The sequence below is a fragment of the Polyodon spathula genome, chromosome 8 (genome assembly GCF_017654505.1).
Source record: "Polyodon spathula isolate WHYD16114869_AA chromosome 8, ASM1765450v1, whole genome shotgun sequence".
Classification (NCBI taxonomy): Eukaryota; Metazoa; Chordata; class Actinopteri; order Acipenseriformes; family Polyodontidae; genus Polyodon; species Polyodon spathula.
Window position 1 is genome coordinate 51,092,915 of NC_054541.1, and position 27,284 is coordinate 51,120,198.

Sequence of the window (27,284 nt, forward strand, 5' to 3'; positions counted from 1 at the left end):
GTGTGTGATTGAGGGGTGTTCAGAGTGGTGTGTGATTGAGGGGTGTTCAGAGTGGTGTGTGATTGAGGGGTGTTCAGAGTGGTGTGTGATTGAGGGGTGTTCAGAGTGGTGTGTGATTGAGGGGTGTTCAGAGTGGTGTGTGATTGAGGGGTGTTCAGAGTGGTGTGTGATTGAGGGGTGTTCAGAGTGGTGTGTGATTGAGGGGTGTTCAGAGTGGTGTGTGATTGAGGGGTGTTCAGAGTGGTGTGTGATTGAGGGGTGTTCAGAGTGGTGTGTGATTGAGGGGTGTTCAGAGTGGTGTGTGATTGAGGGGTGTTCAGAGTGGTGTGTGATTGAGGGGTGTTCAGAGTGGTGTGTGATTGAGGGGTATTCAGAGTGGTGTGTGATTGAGGGGTGTTCAGAGTGGTGTGTGATTGAGGGGTGTTCAGAGTGGTCTGTGATTGAGGGGTGTTCAGAGTGGTGTGTGATTGAGGGGTGTTCAGAGTGGTCTGTGATTGAGGGGTGTTCAGAGTGGTCTGTGATTGAGGGGTGTTCAGAGTGGTGTGTGATTGAGGTGTGTTCAGAGTGGTGTGTGATTGAGGGGTGTTCAGAGTGGTGTGTGATTGAGGGGTATTCAGAGTGGTGTGTGATTGAGGTGTGTTCAGAGTGGTGTGTGATTGAGGTGTGTTCAGAGTGGTCTGTGATTGAGGGGTGTTCAGAGTGGTGTGTGATTGAGGGGTGTTCAGAGTGGTGTGTGATTGAGGGGTGTTCAGAGTGGTGTGTGATTGAGGGGTGTTCAGAGTGGTGTGTGATTGAGGGGTGTTCAGAGTGGTCTGTGATTGAGGGGTAGTGTGTGATTGAGGGGTGTTCAGAGTGGTGTGTGATTGAGGTGTGTTCAGAGTGGTGTGTGATTGAGGGGTAGTGTGATTAAGGTGGTGTTCAGAGTGGTGTGTGATTGAGGGGTGTTCAGAGTGGTCTGTGATTGAGGGGTATTCAGAGTGGTGTGTGATTGAGGGGTGTTCAGAGTGGTGTGTGATTGAGGGGTGTTCAGAGTGGTCTGTGATTGAGGGGTGTTCAGAGTGGTGTGTGATTGAGGGGTGTTCAGAGTGGTCTGTGATTGAGGGGTGTTCAGAGTGGTCTGTGATTGAGGGGTGTTCAGAGTGGTCTGTGATTGAGGGGTGTTCAGAGTGGTCTGTGATTGAGGGGTGTTCAGAGTGGTGTGTGATTGAGGGGTGTTCAGAGTGGTGTGTGATTGAGGGGTGTTCAGAGTGGTCTGTGATTGAGGGGTGTTCAGAGTGGTGTGTGATTGAGGGGTGTTCAGAGTGGTCTGTGATTGAGGGGTGTTCAGAGTGGTCTGTGATTGAGGGGTGTGTGTGATTGAGGGGTGTTCAGAGTGGTGTGTGATTGAGGGGTGTTCAGAGTGGTGTGTGATTGAGGGGTGTTCAGAGTGGTGTGTGATTGAGGGGTGTTCAGAGTGGTGTGTGATTGAGGGGTGTTCAGAGTGGTGTGTGATTGAGGGGTGTTCAGAGTGGTGTGTGATTGAGGTGTGTTCAGAGTGGTGTGTGATTGAGGGGTGTTCAGAGTGGTCTGTGATTGAGGGGTGTTCAGAGTGGTCTGTGATTGAGGGGTGTTCAGAGTGGTGTGTGATTGAGGGGTAGTGTGTTATTGACGGGTGTTCAGAGTGGTGTGTGATTGAGGGGTGTTCAGAGTGGTGTGTGATTGAGGGGTGTTCAGAGTGGTGTGTGATTGAGGGGTGTTCAGAGTGGTGTGTGATTGAGGTGTGTTCAGAGTGGTGTGTGATTGAGGTGTGTTCAGAGTGGTGTGTGATTGAGGGGTGTTCAGAGTGGTGTGTGATTGAGGGGTAGTGTGTGATTGAGGGGTGTTCAGAGTGGTGTGTGATCAAGGGGTATTCAGAGTGGTCTGTGATTGAGGGGTGTTCAGAGTGGTGTGTGAGCAAGGGGTGTTCAGAGTGGTCTGTGATTGAGGGGTAGTTGTGATTGAGGGGTGTTCAGAGAGGTGTGTGATTGAACACCCCTCAATCACACAACACCCCTCAGAGTGGTCTGTGATTGAGGGGTGTTCAGTGGTGTGTGATTGAGGGCTGTTCAGAGTGGTGTGTGATTGAGGGGTGTTCAGAGTGGTCTGTGACTGAGGGGTAGTCAGTGGTGTGTGACTGAGGGGTGTTCAGAGTGGTGTGTGATTGACGTGTGTTCAGAGTTGTGTGTGATTGAGGGGTGTTCAGAGTGGTCTGTGATTGAGGGGTGTTCAGAGTGGTCAGTGATTAAGGGGTGTTCAGAGTGGTCTGTGATCATGCACGCCACTGCAGAGAGACAGCAGCTAGCCAAGCCGATTAGGCCTCGTTGCAGTGAGGCATAGTCTGGGAAGAAGGGACTAATAACAACTGAACAATAGAGCAGAAGGGCACCGAGGGGGCGGTATGCTTTAGGAGTTTTGCAAACAATGATGGCAATAAAGTGGAAAGAACTGTTCCTGCTTGTAGCTCTGCTTGGCCGCTAGCGGAGCAAACAAACCAGAAACATGAAGTGATGCAGCTTCACTGGTAGGGCTGAGGCACTTGGAACACTGCAAGGATTCAGAGACACAGCTGTTACAAGGAGACTACAGGCACTGGGAATATTGCACGGGTTCAGAGACACTGAGCTGTTATAGGGAGACTACAGGCACTGGGAACACTGCACGGGTTCAGAGACACTGAGCTGTTATAGGGAGACTAGAGGCACTGGGAACACTGCACGGGTTCAGAGACACTGAGCTGTTATAGCGAGATTAGAGGCACTGGGAACACTGCACGGGTTCAGAGACACTGAGCTGTTATAGCGAGACTAGAGGCACTGGGAACACTGCACGGGTTCAGAGACACTGAGCTGTTATAGCGAGATTAGAGGCACTGGGAACACTGCACGGGTTCAGAGACACTGAGCTGTTATAGCGAGACTAGAGGCACTGGGAACACTGCACGGGTTCAGAGACACTGAGCTGTTATAGCGAGACTAGAGGCACTGGGAACACTGCACGGGTTCAGAGACACTGAGCTGTTATAGGGAGACTAGAGGCACTGGGAACACTGCACGGGTTCAGAGACACTGAGCTGTTATAGGGAGACTAGCAGCACACAGATCGGAAGGAGATGGTTATGCAGCAAAGGGAAGGTTAGGAGCGGAGGCTGCTGCATTAACAGAGCATCACCCAGACCACACCTGCCCTCCCCAGCACTGACACAGGAGTGGAAGAAAGGAGGAGAGGCCAGCAGGAATACGGTTACCTTTCTTGGTGAAAAACTCCTTGGCATATTTCCCAGACATAGCAAACTTTCGGGGGAGTTTTCCCAGCAGTTCAATGATCAATGCAATGTGATCTGGATTAAGAACATTGCCAACAAAACAAAACAGTGACAGTTTATTCAGGACGCAGCATGCAACACCATACAGGCCTGGCGAGCAGACAGGACAGGAGGGGGAGCGACAGGCTGGCAAACTCCAAACCAGCACTCGGTACTGGACCATTTAAACCCTTCTGCTGGGGCAAGTGAGTGGCTGGTTGGCTGGCCCTGTGCACAGAGCCCGGTCCTGTCTGTCCCTCAGCACCTTCATCAAAAGAACGGGGGTCTACCTCTGCGGTTGAAGAACTCCCGAGAATATTTTCCAGACAGAGCAAAGTGCCGTGGGATACTGCCTAGCAACTCAATGATGTGTGCTATGTGGTCTATGGAGGAGAGAGAACAGGCACCGAGGGAGGGAGGGAAAGGATGGGACAAAACAAGGAAAGAGGAAAGAAACCAGAATTAGTCCAAAACTGGGAGAGATGCAGATCCCTGCAATGTCAGCAGCAGCATAGCCAGCATGCACCTGCACAGGAGAGGAGAGGAGAGTCACGCAGTATTAGTGAGGCACCACTGGGGGGGGCGAGAGAGAGTAGGGATACGGCCAGAGCAGTGTGGAGAAGGGACTCAGGAGCACAGCTCAGGCTACTGGCTCAAGGGCTTGCACACAGCTCAGCGTATCCACCACAGCACCGGTCAGAGGCAGAGACACAGAGCGGTCAACAACCAGCCTGGCAGAATAACTTCACAGGGTCCTGCTGAAAGCTCTGAGAGTCAGGGGGAGAGAAGAGGCTGAGAGAGAGAGAGAGAGAGGAGAGAGAGAGAGAGAGGAGAGAGAGAGGAGAGAGACAGAGAGAGGGAGGAGGAGAGAAAGAGGCAGAGAGGGACCTCTTTTCTCACGTCTGTAGCGAGACAGCGCGAGAGACACACAGAGCTAGAGACACAATGAGAGACACAGCGAGGGGGGGGGGGGGGGGGGGGATTCTGAACTCTAGAAAGTGGAATACGCATCCAGAGCACATTTTATACAGGGCTGTTCCTCCTCCACTGTGTGCACACGGCAGGTGGGATACACATCCAGAGCGCACTTTATACAGGGCTCCAAATAACCTGCACCCTGCAAACACACTGCCCCCCTCCAAATAACCTGCACCTGCAAACACACTGCCCCCCTCCAAATAACCTGCAACCTGCAAACACACTGCCCCCCTCCAAATAACCTGCACCCTGCAAACACACTGCCCCCCTCCAAATAACCTGCACCTGCAAACACACTGCCCCCCTCCAAATAACCTGCACCCTGCAAACACACTGCCCCCCTCCAAATAACCTGCACCTGCAAACACACTGCCCCCCTCCAAATAACCTGCACCCTGCAAACACACTGCCCCCCTCCAAATAACCTGCACCCTGCAAACACACTGCCCCCCTCCAAATAACCTGCACCCTGCAAACACACTGCCCCCCTCCAAATAACCTGCACCCTGCAAACACACTGCCCCCCTCCAAATAACCTGCACCCTGAAAACACACTGCCCCCCTCCAAATAACCTGCACCCTGAAAACACACTGCCCCCCTCCAAATAACCTGCACCCTGAAAACACACTGCCCCCCTCCAAATAACCTGCACCCTGAAAACACACTGCCCCCCTCCAAATAACCTGCACCCTGCAAACACACTGCCCCCCTCCAAATAACCTGCACCCTGCAAACACACTGCCCCCCTCCAAATAACCTGCACCCTGCAAACACACTGCCCCCCTCCAAATAACCTGCACCCTGCAAACACACTGCCCCCCTCCAAATAACCTGCACCCTGAAAACACACTGCCCCCCTCCAAATAACCTGCACCCTGCAAACACACTGCCCCCCTCCAAATAACCTGCACCCTGAAAACACACTGCCCCCCTCCAAATAACCTGCACCCTGCAAACACACTGCCCCCCTCCAAATAACCTGCACCCTGCAAACACACTGCCCCCCTCCAAATAACCTGCACCCTGCAAACACACTGCCCCCCTCCAAATAACCTGCACCTGCAAACACACTGCCCCCCCCAAATAACCTGCACCTGCAAACACACTGCCCCCCTCCAAATAACCTGCACCCTGCAAACACACTGCCCCCCTCCAAATAACCTGCACCCTGCAAACACACTGCCCCCCTCCAAATAACCTGCACCCTGCAAACACACTGCCCCCCTCCAAATAACCTGCACCCTGCAAACACACTGCCCCCCTCCAAATAACCTGCACCCTGCAAACACACTGCCCCCCTCCAAATAACCTGCACCCTGCAAACACACTGCCCCCCTCCAAATAACCTGCACCCTGCAAACACACTGCCCCCCTCCAAATAACCTGCACCCTGCAAACACACTGCCCCCCTCCAAATAACCTGCACCCTGCAAACACACTGCCCCCCTCCAAATAACCTGCACCCTGCAAACACACTGCCCCCCTCCAAATAACCTGCACCCTGCAAACACACTGCCCCCCTCCAAATAACCTGCACCTGCAAACACACTGCCCCCCTCCAAATAACCTGCACCCTGCAAACACACTGCCCCCCTCCAAATAACCTGCACCCTGCAAACACACTGCCCCCCTCCAAATAACCTGCACCCTGCAAACACACTGCCCCCCTCCAAATAACCTGCACCCTGCAAACACACTGCCCCCCTCCAAATAACCTGCACCCTGCAAACACACTGCCCCCCTCCAAATAACCTGCACACCTGCAAACACACTGCCCCCCTCCAAATAACCTGCACCCTGCAAACACACTGCCCCCCTCCAAATAACCTGCACCCTGCAAACACACTGCCCCCCTCCAAATAACCTGCACCCTGCAAACACACTGCCCCCCTCCAAATAACCTGCACCCTGCAAACACACTGCCCCCCTCCAAATAACCTGCACCCTGCAAACACACTGCCCCCCTCCAAATAACCTGCACCCTGCAAACACACTGCCCCCCTCCAAATAACCTGCACCCTGCAAACACACTGCCCCCCTCCAAATAACCTGCACCCTGCAAACACACTGCCCCCCTCCAAATAACCTGCACCCTGCAAACACACTGCCCCCCTCCAAATAACCTGCACCCTGCAAACACACTGCCCCCCTCCAAATAACCTGCACCTGCAAACACACTGCCCCCCTCCAAATAACCTGCAACCTGCAAACACACTGCCCCCCTCCAAATAACCTGCACCCTGAAAACACACTGCCCCCCTCCAAATAACCTGCACCCTGCAAACACACTGCCCCCCTCCAAATAACCTGCACCTGCAAACACACTGCCCCCCTCCAAATAACCTGCACCCTGCAAACACACTGCCCCCCTCCAAATAACCTGCACCCTGCAAACACACTGCCCCCCTCCAAATAACCTGCACCCTGCAAACACACTGCCCCCCTCCAAATAACCTGCACCCTGCAAACACACTGCCCCCCTCCAAATAACCTGCACCCTGCAAACACACTGCCCCCCTCCAAATAACCTGCACCTGCAAACACACTGCCCCCCTCCAAATAACCTGACCCTGCAAACACACTGCCCCCCTCCAAATAACCTGCACCCTGCAAACACACTGCCCCCCTCCAAATAACCTGCACCCTGCAAACACACTGCCCCCCTCCAAATAACCTGCACCCTGAAAACACACTGCCCCCCTCCAAATAACCTGCACCCTGCAAACACACTGCCCCCCTCCAAATAACCTGCACCCTGCAAACACACTGCCCCCCTCCAAATAACCTGCACCCTGCAAACACACTGCCCCCCTCCAAATAACCTGCACCCTGCAAACACACTGCCCCCCTCCAAATAACCTGCACCCTGCAAACACACTGCCCCCCACCAAATAACCTGCACCCTGCAAACACACTGCCCCCCTCCAAATAACCTGCACCCTGAAAACACACTGCCCCCCTCCAAATAACCTGCACCCTGCAAACACACTGCCCCCCTCCAAATAACCTGCACCCTGCAAACACACTGCCCCCCTCCAAATAACCTGCACCCTGAAAACACACTGCCCCCCTCCAAATAACCTGCACCCTGCAAACACACTGCCCCCCTCCAAATAACCTGCACCCTGAAAACACACTGCCCCCCTCCAAATAACCTGCACCCTGCAAACACACTGCCCCCCTCCAAATAACCTGCACCCTGCAAACACACTGCCCCCCTCCAAATAACCTGCACCCTGAAAACACACTGCCCCCCTCCAAATAACCTGCACCCTGAAAACACACTGCCCCCCTCCAAATAACCTGCACCCTGCAAACACACTGCCCCCCTCCAAATAACCTGCACCCTGCAAACACACTGCCCCCCTCCAAATAACCTGCACCCTGCAAACACACTGCCCCCCTCCAAATAACCTGCACCCTGCAAACACACTGCCCCCCTCCAAATAACCTGCACCTGCAAACACACTGCCCCCCTCCAAATAACCTGCACCCTGCAAACACACTGCCCCCCTCCAAATAACCTGCACCCTGAAAACACACTGCCCCCCTCCAAATAACCTGCACCCTGCAAACACACTGCCCCCCTCCAAATAACCTGCACCCTGCAAACACACTGCCCCCCTCCAAATAACCTGCACCCTGCAAACACACTGCCCCCCTCCAAATAACCTGCACCCTGCAAACACACTGCCCCCCTCCAAATAACCTGCACCTGCAAACACACTGCCCCCCTCCAAATAACCTGCATAAAACACACTGCCCCCCTCCAAATAACCTGCACCTGCAAACACACTGCCCCCCTCCAAATAACCTGCACTGTACCCTGAGCTACCTAAAGTCTCTGAGGCTGCGAGTGTGCACTACAGAGTGCCTCAGGGTCTGGAAAGCTGTACAGATTCAGAAACACGAAGGAGCTGGCTGGATGCAACACAGGGCTGGTGTTGAGTAGACGAGCAGAAGGCTGTTCGAGATTACTGCTGGTTTCAACAGCAGAAAACAGGAGCAGGAAAAGCTTTAGGAATTGGTGCATGTGAATTTCTATAAAGGTGTCCAGGCACTCAGACTCAGCATTGAAAGTGCTCAGTGTCCAGCTCCTGAGTGGCTTGCACTGCTTGTGTGGGACCGTGGGAGCGAGGGAGCAATCACTCACAGTCAGCTGGAACGCCAAACACAGGCAGAGAAGTGCTTTGAAATCCTCGGCAAGAAGGGTTGAAGATTTCAGATTTTGAGTCATGCACAGATGAAGCTCAGGAAGGTGATTGAGTGAACTGACTGCAGGAGGTCAGGTGCTATCAGCCAGCCCAGAGAGGGAGAAAAGGGGAGGAGAGAAGGAGGGAGGGAGTGATGGAGGAGAAGAAGGGATGATCTACAGAACTCTGGCTATGCGGTTAAAGTTTTTTATGCCATATAACACATTTTTAAGCACAACTGATGAGAGAGAGTGAAAGTCTGATTCTGTACCTTTAGAGTTCTCACGTAACACTAACATTGTGTAGTGTGTAAAGACCGCTTTGAGGACTATTCATTACAATGAGAGCAATTCAATTGTGCTATTACAATCAGGAGCAAGGGTCAGTATTGGGTAAAACAACAGCATGAAGTAAATGTCATTAGAACATAAGATTCTGTAGCAGGTACTTAATAGCAACGAGTGTGTATGTCAGTATGATGGGTGTGTTTGTGTAGCAGAGAACTGTACATCAATTCAGAAATGGAAGATAGCTGCACACTCACCTTCGTCCCTGGAGTAATCTTCTCCAGAGTGAGGCTCAAACAGGTAATCTCCTGTCGCCAGCTCAAATGCCTGACAGAGAGAGAGATAAAGAAAGAAAGCCCCCCCTTAGGTGTTAGCATGAGAATCTGTATCAGCAATCCGAAATGGAGATAGCTGAGTCACAATCGACCTTCGGTCACTGGAGTAATCTTCTCCAGAGTGAGCTCAAAACAGTAATCTCCTTCCGCCAGCTCAAATGCAAAGAAAGAAAGAAAGAAAGAAAGAAAGAAGATAATTAAAGCCAGAAGCTACAAAAGTGCTCACTGCAGTAACTGAGATGAGTCAAATTCCTGAACGCCACTCTAACCCCCTCTCAAACTGGGGCTCCTCACCACACACACTTCCTATTGCCTCATGATTTCTACTGAAATAGACAGTGTCTTATAGTTAACTGCATCTGTGTGCTGCCCAACTGTGAACGATTGTGCATGCATGCAGCAAACTATTCAGAGGCAAAAAAACAAACGTTTAGCAAGTGCCTCATAAGTAATTCGTATACATCAGTGTACCCCTGACTCTCTGCGCCCGGCTCCCCTGACTCTCTGCGCCCGGCTCCCCCGACTCTCTGCGCCCGGCTCCCCCGACTCTCTGCGCCCGGCTCCCCCGACTCTCTGCGCCCGGCTCCCCTGACTCTCTGCGCCCGGCTCCCCCGACTCTCTGCGCCCGGCTCCCCCGACTCTCTGCGCCCGGCTCCCCCGACTCTCTGCGCCCGGCTCCCCTGACTCTCTGCGCCCGGCTCCCCCGACTCTCTGCGCCCGGCTCCCCTGACTCTCTGCGCCCGGCTCCCCCGACTCTCTGCGCCCGGCTCCTCAGGCTCACCATGCAGGCGGTGCTCCAGATGTCTGCGGGTGTGCTGTAGCCGGCTCCGATCAGAACCTCGATAGAGCGGTACTGCCGGGTCTGGATGTCCTCAGTGAAGTGCTTGTGCTGGAACAGGAGTGACAAGCACAGCCCCTCAACCACAGTGCACACGATCAGCATCACACAGAGCTGCCTGTACCCCCACACAGCCCCTCAACCACAGTGTACACGATCAGCATCACACAGAGCTGCCTGTACCACCCGCACAGCCCCTCAACCACAGTGCACACGATCAGCATCACACAGAGCTGCCTGTACCCCCCGCACAGCCCCTCAACCACAGTGCACACGATCAGCATCACACAGAGCTGCCTGTACCCCCCGCACAGCCCCTCAACCACAGTGCACACGATCAGCATCACACAGAGCTGCCTGTACCCCCCGCACAGCCCCTCAACCACAGTGCACACGATCAGCATCACACAGAGCTGCCTGTACCCCCCGCACAGCCCCTCAACCACAGTGCACACGATCAGCATCACACAGAGCTGCCTGTACCCCCTCGCACAGCCCCTCAACCACAGTGCACACGATCAGCATCACACAGAGCTGCCTGTACCCCCTGCACAGCCCCTCCACAGGATAACCAGTCCTCTCCCCCTGCAGAGACTGAAACAGCCAGCTCCCCCCCTCTGCCATTCCCCCCAGTCTCTCCACTCACCACCCAGCAGGCATTGCCGAGGTCGGCGATCTTCACGCGGATGGTGTCTGCGTTGCGAGGGTCCAGGGGGTTCACCAGCAGGTCGGCAGCGCGGGTCTTGTCTGTGGGGACCGGAGAGACAGAGAGAGATGAGAGAAGGGAGGCTGTGTGTTTCCATTTGATTTCCTAATACATATGAACTGTACTGAACATGATTAACCCATAACATAACTGAGCACCCCCTCCCCCCTGCACACATCTGAAGAAGGCTGGGACCCTGAGACACCCCCCCCCATCCCTGCACAGATCTGAAGGAGGATGGGACCCTGAGACACCACCCCCCCCCTCTAGACTTTCCTCCTGACTTCCCTGTGACCCTGGGACTCTGGGGGAGGGACGTGTCCTAGACTTCCTCAACCCTAGACGTCCTCCGACCCCTGGACTCTGCCTTGGGGTGGGGGGGGTCGGGACCACAGATCTGAAGGAGTCTGGGACCCTGAGACACCCTCGCTGCACAGATCTGCAGAAGGCTGGGACCCTGAGACCCCCTCCCTGCACAGATCTGAAGTAGGCAGGAACCCCACGCCCTGGCACTCACTCTTGGGCTGTTCCCCGGTGCTAGAAGCTGACACAGTTCTGCTGCGGTCCCAGGACAGGCTGCTGCCCTCGCGCTCGGTGCCATTGGAGGAGTCTGCTCCGCAAGGCGGCGGTGTCTCGAAGTCTTGGAAGCGTGGGGAGGAGCCGCGGTGTCGGCCATTGGGTGGCCGGAGTGCCTCTCCATTGAAGTGTTCGTAAGAGCTGCTGTAAGAGCAGCGGCCGTCCAAGCTGCTATGCTCTGCTTCGGCACTGGGGCAGCCCCCCCTCTCCTGCTCTGTCTCCTCCTCCTCCTCCTCCTCCTCCTCCTCCTCATCTTCCTCATCCTCATCCTCCTCCTCCTGCTCTCCTGCCAGGGAGAAGGGCCCGTTCCCCAGAACCACGTGCCCGTTAGTCTTGGGGGTGTCGATGGCAGTGCAAGGGAGCAGGGTTGGTGTGAGAGTAGGGGTGAGGGTGGGTGGAAGGATATGGGTAGGGGTGAGAGTAGTGGTAGGGGTGAGCGTTGGGGTGGAGGTTGGGGTGAGAGTGGGGGTGAGAGTAGGGGTAGGGGTGAGGATTGGGGTGAGGGTGGGGGTGAGAGTAGGGGTAGGGGTGAGGGTGGGTGCGAGGATATGGGTAGGGGTAAGGGTAGGGGTAGAGGCAAGAATGAGGGCAGCAGGGCTGTTAATCCAGGCTGTAGTTTGCTCGGAGAAGGCCTCTTTTTGCTGTTCCCTCTCCCATGCTGAGGAGGCATCTCCTCCTCCCACCACCTCTCCTTCCCAAACCACCTCCACCTCCTCCTCCTCCTCCTCCTTCTCCTGGTCCTGCTTCTCCCCACACCACTCCTCTGCTTTGTCTAACATACACAGAGACACAAAACAACAGCTCAGGGAATGATGACCTGATTAACAAGACCATACCATCTCAATTTCTGTAGCAGCATCTCCAGAGCTGAGCAACCCTTAAAAGTGAGCAGGTGTAAAGACAGAGCAAGACAGGGTCACATCAATACCAAAAAGCATTGTGAATAGCCTGCACAGCATTCTCAACGTAACATTGTATGTTTTGGGAGTCCAGGTTAAATACATAAAAGGTGCTGTCAACCCCTGCAGGTTCTGTACATCATAATAATAATAATAATAATAATAATAATAATAATAATAAGAAAAATAGTGGTGGTGTTATCACATCATAATATATTTCAGACTAGGGTGTGTGAGCTATGTATCAGCTGCAGAGTCACTTAAAACAATGTCTCACCTGAAAGACTGAGCACAAGGTGTTTAAGTGACTTGCTCAGGGTCACACACCGTGAGTCAGTGGCTGAGCTGGGTTTGAACTGGGATCCAAAGCGCTTTACAAGATACGAGACTAGGGTGTGTGAACTATGCATTCAGCTGCAGAGTCACTTACAACAACGTCTCACCCCAAAGACGCAGCATAAGGAGGTTCAGTGACTTGCTCAGGGTCACACAGTGAGTCAGTGGCTGAGCTGGGATTTGAACCCGGGACCTCCTGGTTATAAGCCTGTTTCTTTAACCACACGAGGTCGGACACGTTCGTCATCGAGGACCCGTGCTTGCACTTCTATGCCGTACTGTGGTGACTCGAGTGCTAGTGACCGTATGAGGAGATGCTCCCTCCTCCTCCTCCTCCTCCTCTCTCTGGGTGGAGTGCAGTGCCCTGGCGGGGGTGCTGTGTGGCAGGGCTGCCCTCCCCCTGCTCTGTGTGGGTGGGGCTCCCGCTCTGCAGCAGCAGCTCCTGGGCTCTGGTGAGCTCCGCCTGCCGCTCCAGCTCCTCGATCTCCTGCATCCTCCTCTCCAGCAGCGCCGCCTGACGCTTCTGCTTCTTCTTCAGCTTCTTCTTCTTGTTCTTGGAGATCTTTCCAACCTGCAGCAGAGAAACACACAGTCACACACACACACACACACACACACACAGATACAGACTCACACTCACACACTCTCACATACACGCACTCACAGACACACACACGCACTCACACACACTCACACTCTCACACAGATACAGACACACACACTCTCACATACACGCACTCACACACACTCACACTCTCACACAGATACACTCACACACACTCATACTCACACAGATACAGACTCACACTCACACACTCTCACATACACGCACTCACACACACACACAGATACACTCACACACTCACACACACACAGACACACACACACACACTACACACCCACACACACACAGACACACTGTGTGGGTCACACATGTACAGTACACTCATGTTCTCTCACAGGTGTGTACAGAGTCTCACTACACCTCTGTGTGGATACACACACTGATGTGTCACACACATGTGTGACACACACACTGTGTCATGTCCACTCGAGTGTGAGAGTCACACTCACACACTGTGTGTTACCACTCACACACTCACACACACACTCACACTCTCACACAGATACAGACTCACACTCACACACACTCTCACACAGATACACTCACACACACACACACACACACACACTCACACACACTGCACTCACACACACACACTCACACACTCAGACACACACACACTCACTCACAGATACAGACTCACACACACACTCACATACGCGCACTCAGACACACACACGCACTCACTCACACAGATACAGACTCACACACACACTCTCACATACACGCACTCACAGACACACACACACACACTCACACAGATACACACTCACACTCACTCACATACACTCACACTCTCACACAGATACACTCACACACTCTCACATACAGACTCACACTCACACACATACACGCACTCACAGACACACAGATACAGACTCACACTCACACACTCACACACACACACTCACACACACACACACACTCACTCACAGATACAGACTCACACACACACTCTTACATACACGCACTCACAGACACACACACAAACTCACTCACACAGATACAGACTCACACACTCTCACATACACTCACACTCTCACACAGATACACTCACACACTCTCACATACACGCACTCACACACACACACTCACACACACACGCACTCAGACACACTCACACACGCACTCACACACACTCACACACTCACACAGATACAGACTCACACTCACACACTCACACATACACGCACTCACAGACACACACTCACACACTCACACACACACTCACACACACACACTCACACACACTCACACACTCACAGACTCACACTCACACACTCACATACACGCACTCACAGACACACACTCACACACTCACACACACACACACTCACACACACACACACACACACACACACACACACTCACACTCACACACACACACACTCACACACTCACACTCACACACTCTCACACACTCACACTCTCACACACACTCTCAGACTCACACACACTCAGACACACACTCACACACTCACACAGACACACACTCACACTCACACACATGCACTCACACACACAGATACAGACACACACACACACACACACACACTCACACACACACACTCACACACACACACACACAGACACTCACACACTCACACACTCACACAGATACAGACTCACACTCACATACACGCATTCACAGACACACACACAAACACACATAGATACAGACTCACAGACACACTCACAGACACACACACAAACACACACAGACACAGACTCACACACACACACTCACAGACACACACACAGATACAGACTCACACTCACACACACACATTCACAGACACAGACACAGACACCGACTCACACAACACAAGGGAGCAGGCAATACCACACACACAGCGTCCTGTCTGCACACACGGGAACGAGAGGACAGGCAATACCACACACACAGCGTCCTGTCTGCATAGACGATAACGAGGGAGCAGGCAATACCACACACACAGCGTCCTGTCTGCACACACGGGAACGAGAGGGCAGGCAATACCACACACACAGCGTCCTGTCTGCATACACGGGAACGAGAGGGCAGGCAATACCACACACACAGCGTCCTGTCTGCACACACGGGAACGAGAGGGCAGGCAATACCACACACACAGCGTCCTGTCTGCACACACGGGAACGAGAGGGCAGGCAATACCACACACACAGCGTCCTGTCTGCATACACGGGAACGAGGGGGCAGGCAATACCACACACACAGCGTCCTGTCTGCATACACGGGAACGAGAGGGCAGGCAATACCACACACACAGCGTCCTGTCTGCACACACGGGAACGAGAGGGCAGGCAATACCACACACACAGCGTCCTGTCTGCACACACGGGAACGAGAGGGCAGGCAATACCACACACACAGCGTCCTGTCTGCACACACGGGAACGAGAGGGCAGGCAATACCACACACACAGCGTCCTGTCTGCACAGACGGGAACGAGAGGGCAGGCAATACCACACACACAGCGTCCTGTCTGCATACACGGGAACGAGGGAGCAGGCAGTACCACACACACAGCGTCCTGTCTGCACAGACGGGAACGAGGGAGCAGGCAATACCACACACACAGCGTCCTGTCTGCACACACGGGAACGAGGGAGCAGGCAATACCACACACACAGCGTCCTGTCTGCACACACGGGAACGAGAGGGCAGGCAATACCACACACACAGCGTCCTGTCTGCACACACGGGAACGAGAGGGCAGGCAATACCACACACACAGCGTCCTGTCTGCATACACGGGAACGAGGGAGCAGGCAATACCACACACACAGCGTCCTGTCTGCATACACGGGAACGAGAGGGCAGGCAATACCACACACACAGCGTCCTGTCTGCACACACGGGAACGAGAGGGCAGGCAATACCACACACACAGCGTCCTGTCTGCATACACGGGAACGAGAGGGCAGGCAATACCACACACACAGCGTCCTGTCTGCATACACGGGAACGAGGGAGCAGGCAATACCACACACACAGCGTCCTGTCTGCACACACGGGAACAAGGGAGCAGGCAATACCACACACACAGCGTCCTGTCTGCATACACAGGAACGAGAGGACAGGCAATACCACACACGCAGCGTCCTGTCTGCATAGACGATAACGAGGGAGCAGGCAATACCACACACACGGCGTCCTGTCTGCACAGACGGGAACGAGAGGGCAGGCAATACCACACACACAGCGTCCTGTCTGCATACATGGGAACGAGAGGGCAGGCAATATGTCACACACAGCGTCCTGTCTGCATACACAGGAACGAGAGGGCAGGCAATACCACACACACAGCGTCCTGTCTGCACACACGGGAACGAGAGGGCAGGCAATACCACACACACAGCGTCCTGTCTGCATACACGGGAACGAGGGGGCAGGCAATACCACACACACAGCGTCCTGTCTGCATACACGGGAACGAGAGGGCAGGCAATACCACACACACAGCGTCCTGTCTGCACACACGGGAACGAGAGGGCAGGCAATACCACACACACAGCGTCCTGTCTGCATACACGGGAACGAGAGGGCAGGCAATACCACACACACAGCGTCCTGTCTGCATACACGGGAACGAGGGAGCAGGCAATACCACACACACAGCGTCCTGTCTGCATACACGGGAACGAGGGAGCAGGCAATACCACACACACAGCGTCCTGTCTGCATACACAGGAACGAGAGGACAGGCAATACCACACACGCAGCGTCCTGTCTGCATAGACGAGAACGAGGGAGCAGGCAATACCACACACACGGCGTCCTGTCTGCACAGACGGGAACGAGAGGGCAGGCAATACCACACACACAGCGTCCTGTCTGCATACATGGGAACGAGAGGGCAGGCAATATGTCACACACAGCGTCCTGTCTGCATACACAGGAACGAGAGGGCAGGCAATACCACACACACAGCGTCCTGTCTGTATACACAGGAACGAGAGGGCAGGCAATACCACACACACAGCGTCCTGTCTGCATAGACGGGAACGAAGGAGCAGGCAATACTTACTGGCTTTAGCTGAGGTGCTGTGCTCACTGAAAGAAAAGAAGAAGAAAAACACGACTTAGAAACCGGCAAAGTGGTCATTAGTGGAGCAGGTCTACAGCAGGTGTAAAGCAGATGTACAGCAGGTGTATAGCGGGTGTATAGCAGGTGCAAAGAACAAACAGGCAACAAAGTACAAGTGACATGGATTGTTTTATTGTTATAATCCAGTGGTCTAACACCGAGAATCATTCGATCTTTGTCACAGAAACACACAGAGGGTGAAGCTGTTCTCCTCTGCCTGTGCTCCAATTTCAGGTCACTTACTGATAGTTCTGCTTTACACCCTCTGCCTTAAGAGGACCTGGATCAAACCGGACAGCCCCCTCCTGTACAGGACTGCACTGCACTGTGCAGAGACCCAGCATGAAACCGGACAGCCCCCTCCTGTACAGGACTGCACTGCACTGTGCAGAGACCCAGCATCAAACATGACAGCCCCCTCCTGTACAGGACTGCACTGCACTGTGCAGAGACCCAGCATGAAACCAGACAGCCCCCTCCTGTACAGGACTGCACTGCACTGTGCAGAGACCCAGCATCAAACATGACAGCCCCCTCCTGTACAGGACTGCACTGCACTGTGCAGAGACCCAGCATGAAACCGGACAGCCCCCTCCTGTACAGGACTGCACTGCACTGTGCAGAGACCCAGCATCAAACATGACAGCCCCCTCCTGTACAGGACTGCACTGCACTGTGCAGAGACCCAGCATGAAACCGGACAGCCCCCTCCTGTACAGGACTGCACTGCACTGTGCAGAGACCCAGCATCAAACATGACAGCCCCCTCCTGTACAGGACTGCACTGCACTGTGCAGAGACCCAGCATGAAACCGGACAGCCCCCTCCTGTACAGGACTGCACTGCACTGTGCAGAGACCCAGCATCAAACATGACAGCCCCCTCCTGTACAGGACTGCACTGCACTGTGCAGAGACCCAGCATGAAACCGGACAGCCCCCTCCTGTACAGGACTGCACTGCACTGTGCAGAGACCCAGCATCAAACAGGACAGCCCCCTCCTGTACAGGACTGCACTGCACTGTGCAGAGACCCAGCATGAAACCGGACAGCCCCCTCCTGTACAGGACTGCACTGCACTGTGCAGAGACCCAGCACCATGGAGATGAAGGACAGTGAATGGGAATTCCAGCAACGTGAAAGTATGATAAAGCATGCTGTAGGAAATGCAAAGTATAACCAGGGTAAAAGCTGCAAAACTAGTTTTGTAAGGGGCCGGTGGGGGATACAGGGAGAGGGTTACCTGCAGAGCCAGAAGGAGGGGGCGCCCCTGCTTTCTGCCACTCTGTCGCCTCGGCTGCCATCCTCCTCACGAAGGCATCGTCCACACACATCAGGATGTTCTCTGGCTTGATGTCCGTGTGGATGATCTTACACTTACTGTGTAGGTAATCCAGACCCTGCAGCACCTGGACAGCACAGAGAGAAGCACAGAGAGACCAGCAATCAATCCCTTAACTCAACCAGTACAGAGACCAGCCATCAATCCATTTACTGAACCAGTATAGAGACCAACAATCAATCCCTTAACTGAACCAGTACAGAGACCAGCCATCAATCCCTTTATTGAACCAGTACAGAGACCAGCAATCAATCCATTTACTGAACCAGTAGAGAGACCAGCAATCAATCCCTTTACTGAACCAGTACATAGACCAGCAATCAATCCCTTTACTGAACCAGTAGAGACCAGCAATCAATCCCTGTCTGAAACAAACATGAACCCTCGCTCCTGTAACCTGTCTGAAACACACATGAACCCTCGCTCCTGCAACCTGTCTGAAACATACATGAACCCTCGCTCCTGCAACCTGTCTGAAACACACATGAACCCTCGCTCTTGCAACCTGTCTGAAACATACATGAACCCTCACTCCTGCAACAGATATTGCACGCATTCACTAGAGCCCCAGTCCTTGGTATTGCACGCATTCACTAGAGCCCCAGTCCTTGGTATTGCACGCATTCACTAGAGCCCCAGTCCGAGGTATTGCACGCATTCACTAGAGCCCCAGTCCGAGGTATTGCACGCATTCACTAGAGCCCCAGTCCGAGGTATTGCACGCATTCACTAGAGCCCCAGTCCGAGGTATTGCACGCATTCACTAGAGCCCCAGTCCTTGGTATTGCACGCATTCACTAGAGCCCCAGTCCGAGGTATTGCACGCATTCACTAGAGCCCCAGTCCGAGGTATTGCACGCATTCACTAGAGCCCCAGTCCTAGGTATTGCACGCATTCACTAGAGCCCCAGTCCTTGGTATTGCACGCATTCACTAGAGCCCCAGTCCGAGGTATTGCACGCATTCACTAGAGCCCCAGTCCGAGGTATTGCACGCATTCACTAGAGCCCCAGTCCTTGGTATTGCACGCATTCACTAGAGCCCCAGTCCTTGGTATTGCACGCATTCACTAGAGCCCCAGTCCTAGGTATTGCACGCATTCACTAGAGCCCCAGTCCTAGGTATTACACGCATTCACTAGAGCCCCAGTCCGAGGTATTGCACGCATTCACTAGAGCCCCAGTCCTAGGTATTGCACGCATTCACTAGAGCCCCAGTCCTTGGTATTGCACGCATTCACTAGAGCCCCAGTCCGAAGTATTGCATGCATTCACTAGAGCCCCAGTCCTAGGTATTGCACTCATTCACTAGAGCCCCAGTCCGAGGTTTTGCACGCATTCACTAGAGCCCCAGTCCGAGGTATTGCACGCATTCACTAGAGCCCCAGTCCGAGGTATTGCATGCATTCACTAGAGCCCCAGTCCCGAGCTGGCAGTGTTGACTTACCTGGCGAATGATGCTTTTGACACACGGGAGGGGAAGGCCCTGGTAGTTGGACTTGATGATCCATTTCAGCAGGTGATGCCCGAGCACCTCAAACACCATGCACACGTCTGACAGCGTTTAAGGAGGATAACGTCCCAATACAGCAACCTGCTCTTTACTGCACTGCACGGAGTCTACTGGAATTCACTACACTGTACGGTGCTGAATGTGCTGGCTCTCATATCCACAGTACTGAGTTCTCTATACTGTACTGTATTGAATGAGCTGGCTCTCAGATCCACAGTGCTGAGTTCTCTATACTGTACTGTATTGGATGAGCTGGCTCTCAGATCCACAGTACTGAGTTCTCTATACTGTACTGTATTGAATGTGCTGGCTCTCAGATCCACAGTACTGGGTTCTCTATACTGTACTGTATTGAATGAGCTGGCTCTCAGATCCACAGTACTGAGTTCTCTATACTGTACTGTATTGAATGATCTGGCTCTCAGATCCACAGTACTGAGTTCTCTATACTGTACTGTATTGAATGTGCTGCTCTCAGATCCACAGTGCTGAGTTCTCTATACTGTACTGTATTGAATGTGCTGGCTCTCAGATCCACAGTGCTGAGTTCTCTATACTGTACTGTATTGAATGAGCTGGCTCTCAGATCCACAGTGCTGAGTTCTCTATACTGTACTGTATTGAATGTGCTGGCTGTCAGATCCACAGTGCTGAGTTCTCTATACTGTACTGTATTGAATGAGCTGGCTCTCAGATCCACAGTGCTGAGTTCTCTATACTGTACTGTATTGAATGTGCTGGCTGTCAGATCCACAGTGCTGAGTTCTCTATACTGTACTGTATTGAATGTGCTGCTCTCAGATCCACAGTCCTGAGTTCTCTATACTGTACTGTATTGAATGTGCTGGCTGTCAGATCCACAGTGCTGAGTTCTCTATACTAGACTGTATTGAATGAGCTGGCTCTCAGATCCACAGTACTGAGTTCTCTATACTAGACTGTATTGAATGATCTGGCTCTCAGATCCACAGTACTGAGTTCTCTGTACTGTACTGTATTGAATGTGCTGGCTCTCTGATCCACAGTCCTGAGTTCTCTATCTCTCAGACTCACACTCTTTCAGACTCGCTCAGACACTTGCACACTCACACAGTGACACTGGCATACACTCAGACACTCGCACACTCTCAGACACACACAGACACTTGCACACACTCAGACTCAGACACTCACTCACACAGATACTCACACACACTCAGACAGTCTCACACACTCGCTCTCTTGAGAAGAATACGGATCCCGTTGACTCCTGAAATCTTGAAGTCGTCGATGAGCTGCACCGCCATGTCCCTGTAGGGGTCTCTGGGGTCACTCTCTCGAACCTGCAGAGCAGAAAGACAGAGCTCTTCAGCAGGCCCAGGGCAACGACAGCACTGTCCACCTGAAATAACAATATCCTACTGGAGGGACTGTAGCAAACATCATGGTCAGGGCAACGACAGCACTGTCCACCTCAACCAACAATATCCTACAGGAGGGACTGTAGCAAACATCATGGTCAGGGCAACGACAGCACTGTCCACCTCAACCAACAATATCCTACTGGAGGGACTGTAGCAAACATCACGGTCAGGGCAAGACAGCACTGTCCACCTCAACCAACAATATCCTACTGGAGGGACTGTAGCAAACATCATGGTCAGGGCAACGACAGCACTGTCCACCTCAACCAACAATATCCTACTGGAGGGACTGTAGCAAACATCATGGTCAGGGCAACGACAGCACTGTCCACCTCAACCAACAATATCCTACTGGAGGGACTGTAGCAAACATTATGGTCAGGGCAACGACAGCACTGTCCACCTCAACCAACAATATCCTACTGGAGGGACTGTAGCAAACATCATGGTCAGGGCAAGACAGCACTGTCCACCTCAACCAACAATATCCTACTGGAGGGACTGTAGCAAACATCATGGTCAGGGCAACGACAGCACTGTCCACCTCAACCAACAATATCCTACTGGAGGGACTGTAGCAAACATCATGGTCAGGTCAACGACAGCACTGTCCACCTCAACCAACAATATCCTACTGGAGGGACTGTAGCAAACATCATGGTCAGGGCAAGACAGCACTGTCCACCTCAACCAACAATATCCTACTGGAGGGACTGTAGCAAACATCATGGTCAGGGCAACGACAGCACTGTCCACCTCAACCAACAATATCCTACTGGAGGGACTGTAGCAAACATCATGGTCAGGGCAACGACAGCACTGTCCACCTCAACCAACAATATCCTACTGGAGGGACTGTAGCAAACATCATGGTCAGGGCAACGACAGCACTGTCCACCTCAACCAACAATATCCTACTGGAGGGACTGTAGCAAACATCATGGTCAGGGCAACGACAGCACTGTCCACCTCAACCAACAATATCCTACTGGAGGGACTGTAGCAAACATCATGGTCAGGGCAACGACAGCACTGTCCACCTCAACCAACAATATCCTACTGGAGGGACTGTAGCAAACATCATGGTCAGGGCAAGACAGCACTGTCCACCTCAACCAACAATATCCTACTGGAGGGACTGTAGCAAACATCATGGTCAGGGCAACGACAGCACTGTCCACCTCAACCAACAATATCCTACTGGAGGGACTGTAGCAAACATCATGGTCAGGGCAACGACAGCACTGTCCACCTCAACCAACAATATCCTACTGGAGGGACTGTAGCAAACATCATGGTCAGGGCAACGACAGCACTGTCCACCTCAACCAACAATATCCTACTGGAGGGACTGTAGCAAACATCATGGTCAGGGCAACGACAGCACTGTCCACCTCAACCAACAATATCCTACTGGAGGGACTGTAGCAAACATCATGGTCAGGGCAACGACAGCACTGTCCACCTCAACCAACAATATCCTACTGGAGGGACTGTAGCAAACATCATGGTCAGGGCAACGACAGCACTGTCCACCTCAACCAACAATATCCTACTGGAGGGACTGTAGCAAACATCATGGTCAGGGCAACGACAGCACTGTCCACCTCAACCAACAATATCCTACTGGAGGGACTGTAGCAAACATCATGGTCAGGGCAACGACAGCACTGTCCACCTCAACCAACAATATCCTACTGGAGGGACTGTAGCAAACATCATGGTCAGGGCAACGACAGCACTGTCCACCTCAACCAACAATATCCTACTGGAGGGACTGTAGCAAACATCATGGTCAGGGCAACGACAGCACTGTCCACCTCAACCAACAATATCCTACTGGAGGGACTGTAGCAAACATCATGGTCAGGGCAACGACAGCACTGTCCACCTCAACCAACAATATCCTACTGGAGGGACTGTAGCAAACATCATGGTCAGGGCAACGACAGCACTGTCCACCTCAACCAACAATATCCTACTGGAGGGACTGTAGCAAACATCATGGTCAGGGCAACGACAGCACTGTCCACCTCAACCAACAATATCCTACTGGAGGGACTGTAGCAAACATCATGGTCAGGGCAACGACAGCACTGTCCACCTCAACCAACAATATCCTACTGGAGGGACTGTAGCAAACATCATGGTCAGGGCAACGACAGCACTGTCCACCTCAACCAACAATATCCTACTGGAGGGACTGTAGCAAACATCATGGTCAGGGCAACGACAGCACTGTCCACCTCAACCAACAATATCCTACTGGAGGGACTGTAGCAAACATCATGGTCAGGGCAACGACAGCACTGTCCACCTCAACCAACAATATCCTACTGGAGGGACTGTAGCAAACATCATGGTCAGGGCAACGACAGCACTGTCCACCTCAACCAACAATATCCTACTGGAGGGACTGTAGCAAACATCATGGTCAGGGCAACGACAGCACTGTCCACCTCAACCAACAATATCCTACTGGAGGGACTGTAGCAAACATCATGGTCAGGGCAACGACAGCACTGTCCACCTCAACCAACAATATCCTACTGGAGGGACTGTAGCAAACATCATGGTCAGGGCAACGACAGCACTGTCCACCTCAACCAACAATATCCTACTGGAGGGACTGTAGCAAACATCATGGTCAGGGCAACGACAGCACTGTCCACCGCAACCAACAATATCCTACTGGAGGGACTGTAGCAAACATCATGGTCAGGGCAACGACAGCACTGTCCACCTCAACCAACAATATCCTACTGGAGGGACTGTAGCAAACATCATGGTCAGGGCAACGACAGCACTGTCCACCTCAACCAACAATATCCTACTGGAGGGACTGTAGCAAACATCATGGTCAGGGCAACGACAGCACTGTCCACCTCAACCAACAATATCCTACTGGAGGGACTGTAGCAAACATCATGGTCAGGGCAACGACAGCACTGTCCACCTCAACCAACAATATCCTACTGGAGGGACTGTAGCAAACATCATGGTCAGGGCAACGACAGCACTGTCCACCTCAACCAACAATATCCTACTGGAGGGACTGTAGCAAACATCATGGTCAGGGCAACGACAGCACTGTCCACCTCAACCAACAATATCCTACTGGAGGGACTGTAGCAAACATCATGGTCAGGGCAACGACAGCACTGTCCACCTCAACCAACAATATCCTACTGGAGGGACTGTAGCAAACATCATGGTCAGGGCAACGACAGCACTGTCCACCTCAACCAACAATATCCTACTGGAGGGACTGTAGCAAACATCATGGTCAGGGCAACGACAGCACTGTCCACCTCAACCAACAATATCCTACTGGAGGGACTGTAGCAAACATCATGGTCAGGGCAACGACAGCACTGTCCACCTCAACCAACAATATCCTACTGGAGGGACTGTAGCAAACATCATGGTCAGGGCAACGACAGCACTGTCCACCTCAACCAACAATATCCTACTGGAGGGACTGTAGCAAACATCATGGTCAGGGCAACGACAGCACTGTCCACCTCAACCAACAATATCCTACTGGAGGGACTGTAGCAAACATCATGGTCAGGGCAACGACAGCACTGTCCACCTCAACCAACAATATCCTACTGGAGGGACTGTAGCAAACATCATGGTCAGGGCAACGACAGCACTGTCCACCTCAACCAACAATATCCTACTGGAGGGACTGTAGCAAACATCATGGTCAGGGCAACGACAGCACTGTCCACCTCAACCAACAATATCCTACTGGAGGGACTGTAGCAAACATCATGGTCAGGGCAACGACAGCACTGTCCACCTCAACCAACAATATCCTACTGGAGGGACTGTAGCAAACATCATGGTCAGGGCAACGACAGCACTGTCCACCTCAACCAACAATATCCTACTGGAGGGACTGTAGCAAACATCATGGTCAGGGCAACGACAGCACTGTCCACCTCAACCAACAATATCCTACTGGAGGGACTGTAGCAAACATCATGGTCAGGGCAACGACAGCACTGTCCACCTCAACCAACAATATCCTACTGGAGGGACTGTAGCAAACATCATGGTCAGGGCAACGACAGCACTGTCCACCTCAACCAACAATATCCTACTGGAGGGACTGTAGCAAACATCATGGTCAGGGCAACGACAGCACTGTCCACCTCAACCAACAATATCCTACTGGAGGGACTGTAGCAAACATCATGGTCAGGGCAACGACAGCACTGTCCACCTCAACCAACAATATCCTACTGGAGGGACTGTAGCAAACATCATGGTCAGGGCAACGACAGCACTGTCCACCTCAACCAACAATATCCTACTGGAGGGACTGTAGCAAACATCATGGTCAGGGCAACGACAGCACTGTCCACCTCAACCAACAATATCCTACTGGAGGGACTGTAGCAAACATCATGGTCAGGGCAACGACAGCACTGTCCACCTCAACCAACAATATCCTACTGGAGGGACTGTAGCAAACATCATGGTCAGGGCAACGACAGCACTGTCCACCTCAACCAACAATATCCTACTGGAGGGACTGTAGCAAACATCATGGTCAGGGCAACGACAGCACTGTCCACCTCAACCAACAATATCCTACTGGAGGGACTGTAGCAAACATCATGGTCAGGGCAACGACAGCACTGTCCACCTCAACCAACAATATCCTACTGGAGGGACTGTAGCAAACATCATGGTCAGGGCAACGACAGCACTGTCCACCTCAACCAACAATATCCTACTGGAGGGACTGTAGCAAACATCATGGTCAGGGCAACGACAGCACTGTCCACCTCAACCAACAATATCCTACTGGAGGGACTGTAGCAAACATCATGGTCAGGTCAACGACAGCACTGTCCACCTCAACCAACAATATCCTACTGGAGGGACTGTAGCAAACATCATGGTCAGGGCAACGACAGCACTGTCCACCTCAACCAACAATATCCTACTGGAGGGACTGTAGCAAACATCATGGTCAGGGCAACGACAGCACTGTCCACCTCAACCAACAATATCCTACTGGAGGGACTGTAGCAAACATCATGGTCAGGGCAACGACAGCACTGTCCACCTCAACCAACAACATCCTACTGGAGGGACTGTAGCAAACATCATGGTCAGGGCAACGACAGCACTGTCCACCTCAACCAACAACATCCTACTGGAGGGACTGTAGCAAACATCATGGTCAGGGCAACGACAGCACTGTCCACCTCAACCAACAATATCCTACTGGAGGGACTGTAGCAAACATCATGGTCAGGGCAACGGCAGCACTGTCCACCTCAACCAACAATATCCTACTGGAGGGACTGTAGCAAACATCATGGTCAGGGCAACAGCAGCACTGTCCACCTCAACCAACAATATCCTACTGGAGGGACTGTAGCAAACATCATGGTCAGGGCAACGACAGCACTGTCCACCTCAACCAACAATATCCTACTGGAGGGACTGTAGCAAACATCATGGTCAGGGCAACGACAGCACTGTCCACCTCAACCAACAATATCCTACAGGAGGGACTGTAGCAAACATCATGGTCAGGGCAACGACAGCACTGTCCACCTCAACCAACAATATCCTACTGGAGGGACTGTAGCAAACATCATGGTCAGGGCAACGACAGCACTGTCCACCTCAACCAACAATATCCTACAGGAGGGACTGTAGCAAACATCATGGTCAGGGCAACGACAGCACTGTCCACCTCAACCAACAATATCCTACAGGAGGGACTGTAGCAAACATCATGGTCAGGGCAACGACAGCACTGTCCACCGCACCCAACAATATCCTACTGGAGGGACTGTAGCAAACATTATGGT

The 27,284-nt window shown here is 52.8% G+C and overlaps 1 protein-coding gene across 1 annotated transcript in view; it reads right to left on the reverse strand.

Moving 5' to 3' along the window:
• The window catches only part of LOC121319161 (SRSF protein kinase 2-like), a 63,314-nt gene that overhangs the window by 4,642 nt on the left and 31,388 nt on the right, over nt 1-27,284 (reverse strand). The window contains exons 5-15 of the mRNA XM_041256340.1: nt 21,273-21,360; nt 19,973-20,079; nt 18,428-18,593; nt 17,125-17,150; nt 12,772-13,039; nt 11,175-12,056; nt 10,598-10,698; nt 9,895-10,002; nt 9,036-9,105; nt 3,610-3,702; nt 3,263-3,355 (exon numbers count right to left, since the gene is read on the reverse strand). Of these exons, the coding sequence (XP_041112274.1) occupies nt 3,263-3,355; nt 3,610-3,702; nt 9,036-9,105; nt 9,895-10,002; nt 10,598-10,698; nt 11,175-12,056; nt 12,772-13,039; nt 17,125-17,150; nt 18,428-18,593; nt 19,973-20,079; nt 21,273-21,360 (2,002 nt within the window). The remainder of the gene's footprint in view (nt 1-3,262; nt 3,356-3,609; nt 3,703-9,035; nt 9,106-9,894; nt 10,003-10,597; nt 10,699-11,174; nt 12,057-12,771; nt 13,040-17,124; nt 17,151-18,427; nt 18,594-19,972; nt 20,080-21,272; nt 21,361-27,284) is intronic.